Below are 17,706 nucleotides of genomic sequence, written 5' to 3'. Positions count from 1 at the left end.
AGTGCAATTCTCTTAATGACAAAGCTAAAGATATACATGCTTTGGGAAAAACTTGTGTTTAATCCTCCAGACTGATCAATCCACACTCTTCTCCCCTCCATCGATTCCCCAAATCATCTCATAAACCACTTTACCTGTCGCAGTGGTTGCATTTAAAGGGCTTTGCACCCGTGTGTTTCCTGTAGTGCCTTGTAAGCTCGTCACTTCGTGCAAAACGCCACTCACACCCTTCCCATGAACACTTATAAGGCTTCTCACCTGAAGGAAGAGATGAAATGAGGCCTGTTAGTAAATGGCAGCATACCTGCTCCATCACACTTCATTATCTCGATGACCAATATTTTGGAAAGAACTACTTAATGGGTAAAACTCCTTGGCTGCACGGGTGGCAAAAACTAAGATTAAAATGGATCTCGATAGTGTTCTGACAAGGTCTCTGCATCTGGAAATCCTATTTTGGTTCCCAGAGTTAGGGCATTTCCTTCAACTTGTAGAATAGTCATTTCTTATCCCAGGAGGATGCTCACCCCCACTGCCTAAGCAGGAAGGAAATGTGCTATTTTCATTAGAACCACAAATGCTTCTAATTCTATTTTCCACCAGAACCTACGGTAATTCGCCATTTCTGGCTTCTTGGTCTCCCCCTCCTCCTCTCTTTTTCCCCCATCACCACAAACTGTAGGCTTGTGGCTGATTTATAAGGACAGCAACTCACGACTCCAAGAGTGACTACTCCTTCCAGTAAATGCAGGTGAATAAATAGGCAAGAGAAAGAACCACAATCTTAGGGAGAAGAAGGCAAATAAAAAATGTGAAAAGTCTCAGGTATCCATGTTATCTTCAGCCATTAAAATCCCTGCTTAGCAAAGCTGAGAGTTCAATGCTAAGCTATGACGCATACTGCTAGCAGAGCTTTCAAACCAATTTGTGAGATATGTTTTAGCCAGAATGGAGTTCTTATACGGATATGTCTGAAATTATAGCATTTAGGGTTCCCTGAAAAATGTTCCCATACAGCAACCATAGAAATATAGTAAAAAGAAGATGTTTTTTTTTAAAGTCTCCTTATCCATCACACCTAACCCTAGACATGACACACATTTATATTTTTCACTCTATAGAAGGACAATTTGAGGGACAAAATCCAAAAGATGACAGTTGTAGACAGTGATTTACTATTGATAATAGCGGATATTTATAAAGTACTCTAAGGCTTTCATAGAATTTTATATTCTTTATCACATTTGAGTCAAATAACAACTAGATGAGATGGTTTCTACAAGTATTTTCACCATCCTTCTTGTCCCTCCCATCACCCATCATGGGGTGAGGGAGTGTATTTCAGTTCTATATTTCAGCTCAATATAATCAAACTATTGGTATGAAACTTTCTACTACTGATGAGAATATCAATTTTTTTTATGACTCTCCCATTAGACTGTGAGCTTTTTGAGGGCAGGGTCTGTCTTTGTATCCCCAGGGTTTACCTCAGCACAGTGCCTGGTACAGTAGGCACTTAATAAATGTTCACTGATGGACTGGCAATCTCAGAATTACCTGGAGACATTGAATAGATAAGTGATTTGTCTATGATCACACAGCTACTTTGAGTTAAAAGCAACTCAGATCTAGGTCTTCTTGATTTTTATCCATTATGTCACATTGTCTCTTATTATATTATATAGCTGAAGAACCTCAGACTCAGAGCATTTCAGTAAAATGTCCAGTCATATAACTTGTAAGAAATAGAGGTAGGATTAAAATCTATGTATTTTGTAACTTCAAAGTCAACACTCTTAAAATCTTAAATAGTAGGAATTTGGAAGGTTTTGAGGACAAAAATGCTTATTGTTATTGAAATCTGGTTGGTTGTGCCATTATTTCTACTTTCACAACCTAAATCTATTCCTTCCCTTTGAAACATTAAGAGACATTTTACTGTCCAGGCACAACACTTGACCTGCTTTCTTCTTCCCATCTTTTCCCTCCTCTTTAAAATACAATTATGAAAAAGATGATCCTTTTTCAGTCTAACACTAAAACTAAATCTTAATGAATGTCTTTTTTTTTTTTTTTTTCTTCATGGTCACTGTGAGCAAAAAAAAAAATTCAATATAGATATTTTCTTTCAAACTCTCTAAGAGCTTTTGCATGAAGATCAGAAGCATGGGAAAAAGATAGGACATGGATATATCAAAAATCAGAGGGAAAAATTTATTGATTATTATCAGGCTAAATTTGGATATTTAAGTAAAAATTTCAGAAAAGATACACTAGTGCAGTATAACAAACAGCTTATAAACATTTAACCTATAATTTGACACTCTGCAAGTAGAAACAGAATATTTAAATAGATCAGGTTATCTGGTCTCATGGAGCTTATAGTCCAATAGGGAGATAAAATACTAATACAAACAGCTATCTCCTTTGTCCTTTTGTTAACTGCTAAATAAATCCCAGGTAAAAGGGAAGCATCAGTCTCTCCTTTCCTGTCTCCCTTGTTGTTTGTCAGTTGTGATCCCTTTTGAGGTTTTCTTGGCAAAGAAAATCAGCTCATTGGATGGATGAATAAACTGAGGCAAACAGGGTGAAGTGGCTTTCTCAGACCCACACAGCTAGTAAAAGTATAAGGTCAGATTTGAAGTCTTCCTCACTCCAGGTCCAACAACCACAATCCCAGGTAAAACGTGAGACACCCATACCTTTTCTTTCCTATCTCACTATCTATCCCCACAATCTGCTCAAGTGACATTTACATTCAGGCCACCCAGGAAAACTTTTATTATCCTATGTGATAAGATACCAGCAAGTCTGCCCTTCGGTAAACTTTATTCCCAGGAAATGCAAGATTTCCGTAAGATTTCTGCATTTGCTTTTAGTATATTAAACAGGAAATGATAAGAAAACTGTATTCTCTTTGTGCTTATGGAATGGAATGCTTGAGGGGAATAAGTAAGCTGTATCCAAGAGAAGGGACAGAAGAAAGCAAAAAGCTTCATATTGACATCTCCTGTCATTTACCAATGTTATTAGTCATCCAAAAGTGGAAAATTGGGTCCAAACAAAAAAAGGGCAGCATTGGTGATTATCCACTGGACTTCAGAAATTCAAAATGTGTTTTAGTCCCAAAAACAAATAAATAAGACACTCAGAGTCTCTGGGACCAAAAAAAAAAAAAAAAAAAAAATCAAAACCCAGCAGTAAGGTGTAGAGGAAATTCTATGGAAGGCTGTAGCTGTGAACACAAAAAGCTAAATCTCAGAAATCAATCCATCTATCCAGTTGGCCTATAATAGGCTGTATTATAAAGGACAAAGGAAGGGAAAGAAGAAAAGAGGAAGAAAGGAAAGCTGAAGAAGTTATTCTTTAATTCAAAGCAAACATTCCCACTCCCATTCCCTGTACTTAGATTTAGTTATTTATTAAATAAGTTTTTTCATTGATGCACAATGAAACATGCTGGTACACTCATGATAGATAATATATGTATTGAGTTACTCACCCAGCAAGGATACCCCATCCAACTTTTCTAGGTCTCTCTAGGCTGTCCTAATATATACTGTCTCCAAGTACTACTATAATAACTTCTGGCAATACAGAAGTTTTAGATAGTTCAATTATTATTTATGAATGTTATCACTGTATAAGCTTTAACTGCTCTTAGTGTGGAAGGTGCCATCTAGAATATTTAAGCGTGGTTCCTCTGGATCTTGAAGGTATCCTTCTTGGTTACATCTTACAATTTCATAAAGATATCTTCCCCAACCCTCTAATTGGTTTGGTTATACCATGTCATGTCTAACGGAAAATATCAAAGTAAAATGAAAATAGCAGAAAACCAGGGACTTTTATCCAAACAACAGGGACTTGTGTATCCCAATCAACCTTGTCCCAAATCATGCTGGCTCTAGATATCAAGGACCTGAACAAATACAGGTCTGTCCCGAGTTAAATTAGTAGAAAAGAACCACAGACAGGGATGGAGGAGGGCAGGGGAAGTTCTTTTAAAACTCTCTTATCTACTTTCCAACCACCATAACTCCCCAAGAATGGAAGAAAGAAGAATCTTCTGCCAGTGTGTGTAAGTTTATACCTGTGGAACACCAAATAATTACATGGGTGACCTGGGGAACAAAGCCCTCAATATATTTGTTCTCATCCCGAAGTTTTTGTTTGTTGTTTTAATAAAACATTTATTTTGTAAGAAGCTATGTCCTTTCCCCTTCAAGAAACCAGTAAGTTGGGTCATAGCTGAAGCAGATTGTACAATAAGAACAGCCTCATAGTGTGGAATAAGCACTGGGTTCAAGACCTGAAAGCAATAAGAGCTCTAAATCCATGGCTATTTAACCCAAGCATCTATTTCCTTATTTGTAAAATAGAAATAAGAATCCTTATATCACCAAATCCTTAAATTTCTTCTCTTAGAACTTTTGTCAAAACACACACACACACACAAAAATAAAACAAACAAACAAAAAACCATACACTTCATAAACTGTAAATAAGTAAACAGGTATGAGTGCAATTGATTATCATGGTACAAAGACAACAATGAGCATTTGGAACAATTTCCTTTAATGATCTTATCTCCTATTTGTCCTGAAACCATTCCATTTCCTCTCTATTGAGAAGACTATCCTCCTGAGAAAATGCAAATGAAATTACAGTAAGGATATATCTGGAATAACACATAGACTTATCTCTAAAATGGTATGTTTAGACTGAAAAGTCCTATGATTCATTCCAGTTCCATATTATGATGATGATAATTCTTCTTCCCTCAAGAGAATCTGGAAAACATCCATAGAAAAGGGCAACTAAATTCACCAAGACAGATCTATGTGTATGAGGGGGATGGGAGAAAAGGTGATAAAGAAGATGAATCCCTAAAAAGCAGGTTTCCATCTAGAAAGAAGACCAGAATTTGTAAAAGTCACAAAAGGTATGAACAGGGTGATAATATTACTGTTCACCATGGTTCAGAAGACTAGGCATTATGTTACCTTAAAATTTTCTGGTAATAGTTGTAACAACCAAAAGTTGTATCATAAGCTTTGACAATTCCCAGACTTGGGATGAAAAATGGCATCTGTATCCAGAGAGAAAACTATGGAGACTGAATATGTATTGAAGCATATTATTTTCTCCTTTTTTTCTTGTGCTTTTTTTTCTCATGGTTTTTTTCTTTTGTCTGATTTTATTTTTTTGCACAAAAATGATAAATATAGAAATATGTTTAAAAGAATTGTACTCAGAAAATATCTGAACTCAGACCCCATTACTCTTTTGAGGTCATTCAACATTTCAAAATCAGAACTCACTCCTCTACCTCACTTGAGACCTCTTACATGGCCGTTGGAAGAAGCTGAAACCCTAGAAGATGGTATAGGTTGACTACATAAATAGATTTATGTTATAATGACTCATAAAAGATTATTAAAGGAAGTTTGTGGTACAGGCCTAATTGGATGGGGGTTTGGGGGTTGGGAAACAGGGAACGGGAAGACTGAATCATAGACAGAATTCATTCTCTGACACATACACACAAATGTTATTGGTAGAATGACAAAGAACATATAGAACTGAGTGGACTCTGGTCCAACTAGTGATATTATCTCTGAGACTTTTTTAGATCTAGAAGAGTACAGATTACCCACCCGATTGGTGTTTAGAAGACTGGAAATTACTCTGATTAGCAATGCTTCTTTGCCCAACTACTAGGATCTTCCCAGATTATTTCTTTCCCCAGTGTAATAAGAAAGGAAAATGGATAGTTTTTACTTGACACACTGCTTTGCTATCCCCAAGTACCTCAAGAGAGTCCCTAGACAATGGCTCACGCCCCCACTCCCAGAAATTGCAGACTCCCCCATTGTCCTCCAGCCTAGACAATGAACACCCCTACATTTCCCTTAAGACTCTGATTTTGTGCCTGATAACACAGTACTCTTGGGTATCGCTCTACAGGGACAGCAAGTGCGTCATTTTATGAAACTCATTGGTGCAGCTGCTTTCCACTGATTGGATTTGATGAATGTGTAAGTGCTATTTCAAATATATTGCGTTTTCATTTTTCCCCAACAGGAACTGTCTTCTTTAGCCTAATATTGCATAGATAGTAATACATAGGAGAGATGTAATTATCATAGTATCTGTCACTCAAGGATCTCCTGAATATTATTGCTAATATAACTTACATCATCATTAACAGCACTGATCCCAATGTACAGATAACAAATTAATCATAAATAATATCTAAGTTTTTGGTCCTGCTTGCAGAAAAGGTTACTTAGAAAAACATAAAACTTTCCTTCCACAGTCTTGAAGAGGCACTAGATATTGTCATCATGCATGTCCAAGAGTCAGAAGACCTAAGTTCAATCTACTTGTATCACACTGAGCAAGTCACTTAATCTTTACTTGCCTCAGTTTCCTCAATTATAAAAAATGGAAAATAATAGCATCTCTCTCCCAGGGAGCTAATGAGATAATTAATATTTGTAAAGTGCTTAAAACAATGTCTGGCTATATATACATTACTTATAAATGTTAGTTATTATTATTATATACATGCCACGTTTCTGCTCACCATTAAATAAAATTCTATGCAACATTAAGCTAAAAAATGGAAAAATAAAGAAAAATTCAAGACAGATTGATTTGGATGGGCTTATACTTAAATGTGTGCATGGATAATAATAATGAGAAAATCTTTTTCTTCCATATTATCCTCAGAGACAAGAATTTGATGAATTTGATGTCACATTGGGGAGGAGAAGGTGCAAGATAATAATAATAATAATAATAATAATAATGATAGCTAGCATTTGTATATTTATAGGCTTTGCAGTTTGCAAATCACTATACATACATACATATACAAATACGCACACACATATAACCTTTGATCTTCTTTGTTTTGGAGACATTGATGGTGACTGTTACAAATAATAAGCTAAAGCATAAAATAACAGCATCTTAGAATATTGTGCCTGTTAAGAGTTCAACTTTATTACAAAAGATTATTTCTGGTTATGAGAAAGGAGAAAGAAAGAAGATTGCTTAATCATTCACTAATTTGTTCAAGTATTATTAAATTTAGTAGGGAACCTGGCACTGAACACCTAAAATTTGCTCAGCACTCTATAGAAAATAAAAACAGTTTCTGCTCTGTGAGTTTAGAACATTTACTCAATAAAAATTGTTTTTGGCATTAAAAATAAAATTGCCAAAAGGATAAATGGTTCAGAAAAACTCTTCCCAAACTAGAGCACAGTCTAACATGAATATAGGTGGGAAGTTAGAGATGAATTGCTTGTATGTGTGTGAATCACACAGTCACTTCTTAAAATTATTGGTGTAACGCACAATTTTTGTCAACACTCAAAGTTCCTAGTCAAGGTGAGATGATGGAGACATTGTGGGGACACTTTGTATTAATCCTTATAGTCAAAAAAAATCAGGGCCACACCTATTTATACATATTCGTTGTGGGATTCCCATAAATAACCCTCTAGTACTACAGGTAATTCTAGGACCAGAAATTTGAGGGAAAGTATTGATCAGCAAAGGTAGAGATAATATTCTCATCAAGGAGTTACCTAGACTAGTGAAATTGTAGGTCTAGTGCCTATCACTGTCTTCTATATAACTTTAGTTCCAGCTGCTCTGAAGGTTGCCCCAGATTCTAGCAGAAATTTAGCTGTAGAAATTTAAAAGGTTTTGTCGTATTCAAGCAGTGAATTCCAAGCATAATTGTGAGATATAGCAGTGTTCGTAATTATCTGAAGATACGCCACAGAATTTTTAAAATCCATCTACTTTCATATGCCTTAATTTAAAAAAAAAATGAATAACACTCAAGCTTTACTCAGGTGTCTAGATGAAGGGTGAAAAAAAATTAGGGTGATGCAATTCTGAAAAAAAAGGAGAATTGGAACAAATATGTAATCTTTAACATTACTAAATTTCTCTTTTCTAGGTTATAATTTTCTAGGCTTATAACCAGTTAATACTCATGGCTACGAAACTGGTGAGCATAAGAAAGGCTGTGTTTTGGGGAAGAAATAGGGAAGAGAGTGTTTTGAAGGCCCCAAGATTATTTGATTTTACCTTCTCTTTTATTTATATTTATATTTATATTATTATTATATTATATATATTATTATATATTATATACTATATAATATAATATTATATGATTTATATTTACTGGAGTTAAATCTGGAACAAATTTAATGCACTTTAGTATTTCAGTCAAAATAATCTTATTTTTCATTAGCTCTCAAAAATAAAACAGATGAAGATGAGAGCATTCTATTACACAGGAACTAATCTGCTTTTCAGGAATGAGAAGGGACAGTATTTTTTAACAGTTTGCAATTAATATATATTTTCCTTTCTGTTTTATGAAAGCAGCCTTCATTTTTACAATTCATTAATAGCATTTTTCAGAGGTTCATTTTAGCCAATAACAGAGATATGACCTCTTACACTTCTGAATGCACCATAACACTGTGGGAACTTGAAACCTGAGAAATATAATAACCTGATCCGAAGTATAACCTTAATTCTAAATACTCAAAACCCACAAGAGTAACATACATCATATCAAGTTTTATGACTATATATTATGTAAGAATGCATAGAGCATATGTGGGAACATCAACTATTCATTGTAGATGATGAACAAAAATTTATTTTCCTTTGCATCAATTTTAAGTATTTAACAAAAAGAGACAAATGTTAGCAGAATGTTTATTTCATTTTTAAACATCATAATGGTTAATTTATATTATGACCAAGTAACTCTGCTATGTAGCAATCTTATCTTTTATTTAACCTGATGACTACTATCCATCTCTCTTCATGAACTACAATGATACTGCCAGAAGTGATCTGGAAAGTATTGCTCACTTCCTGCTCAGTAGAAAACTGAAGACCTTAGGAATGAAGGTATTGCCTTCAGGACTGATGTCAAAGAAAAGTGCTTCAGAATAAAGGTCAGATTTGAGCTTGTTAAAGAGATTATGCATGAAAATTGGTTTTGTATTTGGGGCTCAAGCTTAAAAACTGAGATAAGCAAGAGTGAGGGGTGGAACTTATCTTCCTCAAGTTCTACAAATCTAATCAAAAGATTAGAAAACTAAAAAGAAAGCTAGGAGAAAAAAATCATCATGTATATCCAGCAAACTAGAGAATAGCTTAAAAGAATAACTAATGAGAAAGACAAACTACTTGGGATCTCAGTTACCTATACAGAGATGCATAATGTATGGGTAACAAACATTTGAGTTTAGAAATCTTAATGTAAGGAAGAAAAGCTGGTCTCATCCATATCACTGCAACTTGGTGGTCTGAGACCCACACTTGACAATATGACTATTAGAGAGTAGACCTATTTGAAGGATAAGCAAAAGGAATTTGAATAACACTGCACAAAAAGAAGACAAACTGATGAGATTTATCACAAGAATTTGGGGAAAAGGAAAGATTTTGATGAGTTTGCCCTTCTGAGAGAAAATTGAAAGAACAGAAATAAAAGAATTATATCCAAAATATACTACAGACCACTTAGATAGAAAGGGAAAATTAAATGAAAAGTTCACACAAACCTGGCATGAAAATACAAATAGAAGATTTCAATTATCCAACACATGCTGGAGTTTTTTCTCTCTGCCAAAAACAAAGTTGCTAATAAAATTCTTAGCTTGGTTTACTGATAACTTTACCTTTTGGAAGAGGAAAATGTTTATTCTGGGCATGATTCTCACCAAAAGGGTAAGACTAGTTGCTGAGGTAGTAATGATATAAACATTTTGGAAAGCCACTAATCATCCTAGAGTTCATATTTTTCACTGACAATATTCTATCTCCCATCTTCATGACTTTCTATGTGTCATCTCTCACAAGTGGAATGGATGCCCTTCTTAAATTCTGAGTTTCTCTCCTCCTCTGAATGAAGCTCAGTTACCAAGATTTTCCTAATCCCTCCTAAATGTTAGCACCCTTTCTCTCACAGTACCTTGTAATTACCTACTTATATATTTATCATTATATTTATACTGTATACATTTTGTATGTACTAGTCTCTCCCATGCGAATGTAAACTCAATATGAAAAGGGATAATTTCTTTCTTTTTACTTATATCCACAGCACCTAGTACTTGACATGAAGTAGTTGTTTAATAAATATTGGTTATTGATTAAACAATTAATGATAGAGAAGAAAAAAGAAAATGGACATTATCTGACCTGTGTTCTATATCTTGAAAGAACAGATTTCAAAGAACAAGGAAATGATAGGATTAAATACCATATATTAAAATTCTATAAGAGGAAACCTTCCTAATAGGAATAGGAAGCTCTTCAGAATGAAAATCTGAAGACATAAAGAAAATTAATTTTGGTGAAGATAAATGAGTAAGTTCACCTATTCTTAAATCCTTATTAGCTATGTGACTCTGAGAAAGTCAGTCACTTAATATCTGAGGCTCAGTTTATTCATCTGCAAAATGGGAATAATATACAGAGCTGTGGTTATCAAATGAAACAACTTATGTAAAACTTTTTGCAATCCTTAAATTGCTACATGAACATCAATGACGTTAATGATAATGTAATCACTGAGAACCGTCTGATCTTTTGAGAAATCTTAGAAGCAAAAACCGGTTTAGACCAACACGTGAAACTATATAGTAGAAGTTCCAAATGATTTAAATGTAAAAAGTCACCTTGTTTTAAAAATTCAAGTACAATGGATGGAGGCATCTCTCAGAAAGGAAAATTCTTAATCACATAAGGCATAGAGGAGATCAAAAATACAGACAATTTTGGTTACCTGAAAAAAAACATTTTTTTTTTTTTTTTTTTTTTGGCTTGAACAAAATCAATTCAGATAGGATAAGAAGGGAAATTGTTGATGGGGTAGGGATCTTTACATTAAAAATCTCTACTCTAGATTTTAGATCCATAATGTAGCAAATTGGCACAAATACATAATAATATGAGCCATTCCCCAAGAGATACAAGTTCTCAAAAGAATTGCAAATTTTTTTAAAACATAGTAAATGACTCCGTCACTAATAACAACAGAAATAAAAATTAAAACACACCTAGAAAATTGTCAAAGATAACAAAAATGGACATAGTCAATGTTAAGGGACAATAGGAGTTATCAGTTTCTATTTCTTGATCATATACCAATTGATGAGATGGGGGATGTGCCTCCAGAGAATGTGGTTCAACAAGAGAAAGTTTAGCTTTGGTTAAAAATCAACTCCTGACAATTCACAAGAGTTAATCTTTACACAGCCAGTTGGAAAGCTGACTATAAGAATAAATGCAGAAAATATCTCTAGATCAGATGTCATATGAGTTCAAAAGGACATGATATTCCTGCCCTCTGGAAGCTTTTCTCTAAGCCCAATTAATAATAGTTCACCACCTTCACAAGATAAACACCTCATCACAAACCTTAAAATACAGTAGAATTAAAGTCAATAAATAACCAGTTTAAAAACAATCAAATTATTTTTAGGACATAGCATTTCTCCTTAAGTTAAAATCATACACTTAAGCCATCTAAAGATTGGAGATATACTGGTCCTGAACCTGGGCACAGATCTCAGTTTCATTACATACTAAGTACTTAACTATAGTTTGCCTCATAGATTTGTTGTAAAGAAACTATTTTATACATTTAAAGGCATCATAGAAATGTGGAATAGTTATGGAGAAATTTTCACTTTCTCATTTTGACAAATGGTAAATCTTATGTGGCGGGTGACAGAACCGATGCAATAAATACCTATGTTTCTCCCTTCAAGTCTTTTTTTTTTTTTTAATTTTCCTTTCCACTACACTAGTTTGCTTTCTTATTCTAACCACAAAATATGCTTCCAATTCCCTGTCTATCTGAAACCCAGTTCAAATCCCATACTTCTCATGAAGACTACACTCACAATCCATTCTGAAGTTATCTGCTTTCTCTGAACTGTTTGAGAGTAGGCACTCTCTTGGTTTTTTTCTATTGTAATTCCCCAGCACAGAATTTGATACACAATGATAACCACTTTGCAAATGCTTTTTAAAAAAATTCATTCACAGTATATATTAAATCTATCTGGTATTTTGTTCATTTTTTGTTAATAATTTTGTTATTCATATTGAATAACATTTTGTTAATTTTGTCAGCATTTTTTGAATGAACACTTTGATGATCATTTTTTTTTTATAGGGATAGATCTTATTCTTTTTGCCCAGAATAAAACCTTCTCAAGGGGAGAAATTGCTTCTTAAATTTATTTTCACTTTAGCAGGGTGCCTTTACACTAAGAGGTCCTCAATAAATATCTGAAAGCGAACTTTTAAGACTTTCAAAGTTGTTTTTCTCTACAATGTTACTGAGCTTGAAACTGTTTTAATGTTACTTGATTTGTTCTCTTCACTTAAAATAAACCAGATCTGCTCTTCAAGTAGAAGACTTTGCATTTCCACTTCTAAACTCTTTTTTGCAGAGGGCATAGTGTCAGTTCATCCTCAATTACTCAGAGTAGCACAATCTCCTAGTACTTTTGCTTGTTCCACGGTTGTTAAAGCCCCAAATTAGAGCAATCCCTTCAACATTACTTTGATCAGCTCATCTTCACCTCATCTCCACATGCAAAAAATGAGTTCATCCACCAGAAAACAGATACAACAGACTGTAATACATGCATTCTTTTCCTTTCTCCAAATCTTTTTATCATTTTACACTCCCACAGCTTCCCCTACCATTCCATGCTAGGAATACTAATAATGGGAAGCAATACAATATAAACCACCCATGGAATAGATATCTAGATTCTATACACACACACACAAACACACACACATGCACACCAACCCACACAGAAACACACCCTCTTCCCCCTCCCAAGTTAAAGATCTGCCAACAATTTGGCTCCAACATAATGGCACCCACATATGTGGCTACACCCCCACACAGCCTGTCAGTATATATACTCCTAACCTCAAATACTCAACATATCTGTACCAAGCCAAATAACCCCCAAATGATTTTTCTAGTTGTTCTAATATGAAAAAAAATACACATATTCAAATCCCTCCCTCAGATACATGCAAAAGCAATAATGAAATAAAACAACTACCTTATGCATCCTAGGAGAAAAACATCAGTGCAATATAAGCTTATGTTCTAAAAACACAAAGGGTCATGACATGTACAATTGTGTTTGACCTGAATTAAACATTTGTACACAAAATCATTAATGACCCATTCAAATAATGCAGTATTTTCATTAAATGCAAACTTTAAATTCTTTTTTTTTGTACCATTAACTAAATTTTGCCTATTCAGTCCTCTCTCCTCTATTGCCCAACTATGCCCTCTCTTCACTTACCTCTCCCTACCTTAAATGTTCTGGTTTTCTAACCTTAGACTTCCAAAGTCCCAATATGTATGTTTTCTCTTTTCCCTCAGCCCCTCATACCTACATCCCTAGCATTCAACTCAACTCTTCATGAGCCCATTTCATTCTTTAACTTCCAGCCTTGGACTGCCAGTCCTTAAGAGAGTGGTTCTCAAACTGTGATCCAGAGAATCCTGGGGGTCTCTGAAACACTTTCAGGGGGTCTACAAATTCAAAATTAGTTTTTATTTCCAATATGGTAAACAGCCATAAATACGATCCACACCAACAAAAACTCTTCAATAATTTTTTATATTATAAAGGTATTGAAAATATAAATTTGAGAACCACATCTCTAAGATATGTGCTTCGTTTTAATCAAACATTCTAGGTGCATCAATGCTACTTCTCTATCCTTTAGTTTAAATCGATCCCCAGAAAAACACCCCATCATGAGCATCACTTTGCCAATAATAATTCTTCCCTTTCTCATTCAGGAAATGTTTATTAAACTCCTATGACAATGTGTTTGGTTCTGGGGTGCAAAGTCTATAACCTATGCTTTTCATTTTTGACTCTTACTACAGAGGTCAAATCAGTACTACTTTGGCAAGGCCATGTCAATTGCTTCTCCTGTGGCTCAAGTCATCCATCCTGTCATTTTCCTCCTCCAGTAGACTGTAAATTCCTTGAAAGCAAGGACTACTTTTTTCCCTTTATACCCTCTAGTATTTAGCACAGTATCTCATAAATTATACGTGTTAATAAATGCTTGTTGACTAGTATAGTGACTCATGGATCAATTCATTTTTTTTGGCCACTATTGTTCCATAGTTTCTTTCCTATTGGAATATAAATTCCTTGAGAGTAGTCACATTTTTCCATTTGTAGTTCTTTTTTATTCATTCTCAGTGATTTCTCATCTTCTACAATACTACAGGTTCCTAGTTCTCCTTTTTCTGGCCTTCCCCAGTTCATCATCATTAACTTTATTCTCTAAATATAAGAATTTTTCCAAGGTTCTGGTTTTATTCATCCTTTCTCTCTATGCTTTCTTCCTTGGATATACGATTTACTCTGAGCTTCAACAACTACATCTCAATAAATGTACCTCAGATCGGTATTTCTAAATCTAACTTTCCTAGAACTATAGAAATAGCCACTTAGATGTCTAACTGGTATCTTAAACTCAATCTGTCTAGAATTGATCTCATTATTGTTCCTAAAAACATGTAATCTTCCAACTTTGCTTTTATTATGACTAAGATCTTATCATGATCTTATTATTATGATAGCAACACCCATTATTCCAGTTGAAACTTTGGAATTATTTTTTGACTCCTCTCTCACTCAATTACCAAATTTCATTAAGTCTAGTCTATGATCACAATTTGTCTTGTATATCTTTTCTTTTTTATTCCCAAAGCCATAAGTACAGTTTAGGCTTTTTCCCCTTTTACATGAAAAACTCTAATAGCTGTTAATTGTTTTTCTAATTTCCAATCTGTCCTAGCTCCAACATATCCTACAAAGTAATCACCCTGACATGTCCATATAACCACAATACTGTACAGCCCAAAAATCTTCCATGTCTCCACATCGTTAAATAAATATAAGATTCTTTAGTCAGGCATTTAATCCCCTTCCCAATCTGGTTCCACCCTACTTTTTCCAACTTGTTTTGACATTATCACCTTTCACATTCTCTATAGGGGATGTCCCCAAAGTCTTAGTACATTTTTTATCAGTTAAAATGGCAGAATATAAATAATAACATATTTATAATATATGTGTATAATATTAGATGTAATGTGATACTAAGATAGCAGGATATAATAATAATAATTAGTAGAATTTAGAGACATGCCCTACACTACTCCCCAAATATATCTCAAGCTTTCTTTCTTCTGGTTCTTGGCATATGACATTTCCTAGGAAATGTTTTTGCCTCTCTGTATCCTTGCCTCTTTCAGGGAGTTATCCCTTAAAAATCTAGCTCAAAGGCTATCTAACTAAAAAGCCTCTTCTAAAAGATCCCCTCAACTGAAAATGATCTTATTTTCCTCTGATCCACAAGTTATATTTTACATCCAGATTGTATTATACTTGGTATTATGGTTGTTGCTGTAAATGTCTTATTTTTTCCTTACTAGGTTTTAAGCTTTTTGAGGTAAAATCCATTTCTTATTTAGTTGTGAGTTTCCCTCCACCCTATTTTCTTATTGGTTACCACTGTAAGAAAATATAGCAAGAGCTTAATAAATATTTCTTGAATTACCTAACTCATTTCAGAAATTTTTGGCATCCATAGAAATCCAGAGTTTATATGGCTATTTTAGTTTTATGGAATTCCAGCAGATCATATATTAAAAATACACCAAGAGTCATGCTTACCACCTTAACAATTTAGAAATTCAGAACCTAAGGATATCACAGCAAAAATTTTGTAACACAGACTAATATAGAATCATCTTTAAGGCCAAAGGTCTAAATAGACTTGGCACAATGAAAAAAAAAAAAAAAAAAAAAGTTAGATGTCATTAACACTGGATCAAAAACTTCTAATATAAAATCATCTTATACCTCATGGGAAAAATTTTTTATAGCTACACAGGATCTTATTGCTCATTCAGATCAGCTATTGTAAAGTGACTATGGTACAATGAGAATGTGATTAGCTGAAGGTCATACAGTGGCAATAGCAAAATCCAGATTTTCTGATTCCCAGGACTACAGACACTACTTTATGAGCCACTACTGTACTTTGAAAGGGTACTTCAAGAAACTACTCACGACAATCATGTCATATACGACACTGTCTATATGAACAGATCATTAATGGTAAATACAACAACTTGTATTTCTGGTGAACTTGATTTTTTAGAATATAGAGTTCATATAAGCCAAAATTGTAGACTGCCTCTGTCAATTTTGATTTAATCAACACTGAAATTATTTACTTAATTCCAACTTGCTGGATCACAAAATGTTACACTGGAGCACAGTAGATAAGAGTATTGGTCCTAGAATAAGGAGGATCTGAGTTCAAAACCAGACTCAAACACTTGACATTTACTAGCTGTGTAACCCCAGGCAAATTAGCTAATCCTGATAGCCTTACAAAAATAAATAAATAAAAGATCAGTGTTCCACTGGTTTTAAGAAAACAGATGCAAAAGTATTGCCCACTGAGCCTGATGATCAGCATTCAAACTTTTACTTGTTTCTTTTGTGATCCTGAACAAATAATTTTACCTTGGATGGTCTCAATTTTCTCATTTGGAGAAATAAAAGGAGTTGTATTACATAAGCTCTAAATAGCTTCTTTAGAAGAAGAAGAAAAAAAAACAAAAACAAGCTAAAGCCTATTCTATTTTTAATAGCTAGTTGATGAAAATCAAAATCCTGGTTAACTGAATGACTTGCCTTGGATTATGTAAGCCAGATATATACTAACAAGCCAACTGTAGGAAAAAGGACAAATGAGAAAGGCTTAATGCAAGTTTGTCTTTAAAAAGATGATGCTGCAAATTGTCCTAAAGGGCCAAGATTTGTGGACCAATTCCACCTAACCACCCACTTCCACTATATAGAAGTGTTTGAAAGCTCTAAACAGATGCTCATTTCAGCATGAACAATTAAAATACAAGAAATGCTTCTACCCACTTTGGAAATATTTGCTGGTGAAACAAATGTTTCAACTGGAAAGAATGTCTGGGGCATTCAGATGCACCCAAGTATAGATGTACTTATTGTTAATTTAAAACATACTTGCCTACCTAGACTGTAACTCAAAGCTTATAATTTCCAGTCCAGTGTCTGCTCAACTTTGCCTTGGCAAAACGCAAAGATGACTCTGACATATAATATTAGGTCTTACTGTATTAACATACTTTCTTCCTTGAAAGGAAAGATTAGATCTTCCCTACTTATCAGTACTTGTTAGTATTAGTGCCAAGTCATCAAGGTAAATGTTAATAGTTGCTCTACTTTCTCTCCTCCCTTCCCCAAATCATTCTGTTTCTCTATCCACCCTCTTGAGAGCCATCCAAAACAGAGAGACTCCCAAAATGATGGATATGATCACTTCAAAGACATGAGGAAAAATGAACACAGCACAAGGCCAAACTAGTTCCTTCAGCGCGAATAGTATATCTTTACGAAAAGATCATAGAAAAAGTGCTGGAAAATTGGCAAAGATAATAAAAGACAAAAATAGTAGGAAACAGCTGAATAAATTGTGGTATAAAAATGCAATGAAATATATCATTGCACCATAATAATAAAATGA

The 17,706-nt window shown here is 34.1% G+C and overlaps 1 protein-coding gene across 4 annotated transcripts in view; it reads right to left on the bottom strand.

The window, feature by feature from the left end:
- Positions 1-17,706, bottom strand: part of KLF7 (KLF transcription factor 7) — a 94,372-nt gene that overhangs the window by 8,548 nt on the left and 68,118 nt on the right. For all 4 annotated transcript variants that reach the window (XM_074298908.1, XM_074298909.1, XM_074298907.1 and 1 more), the window contains exon 3: positions 135-258. In XM_074298908.1, coding sequence (XP_074155009.1) covers positions 135-258 — 124 coding nt within the window. The remainder of the gene's footprint in view (positions 1-134; positions 259-17,706) is intronic.

Source organism: Sminthopsis crassicaudata, chromosome 3 (genome assembly GCF_048593235.1).
Source record: "Sminthopsis crassicaudata isolate SCR6 chromosome 3, ASM4859323v1, whole genome shotgun sequence".
Taxonomy (NCBI): Eukaryota; Metazoa; Chordata; class Mammalia; order Dasyuromorphia; family Dasyuridae; genus Sminthopsis; species Sminthopsis crassicaudata.
This window is presented reverse-complemented; position numbering and strand designations above follow the sequence as displayed.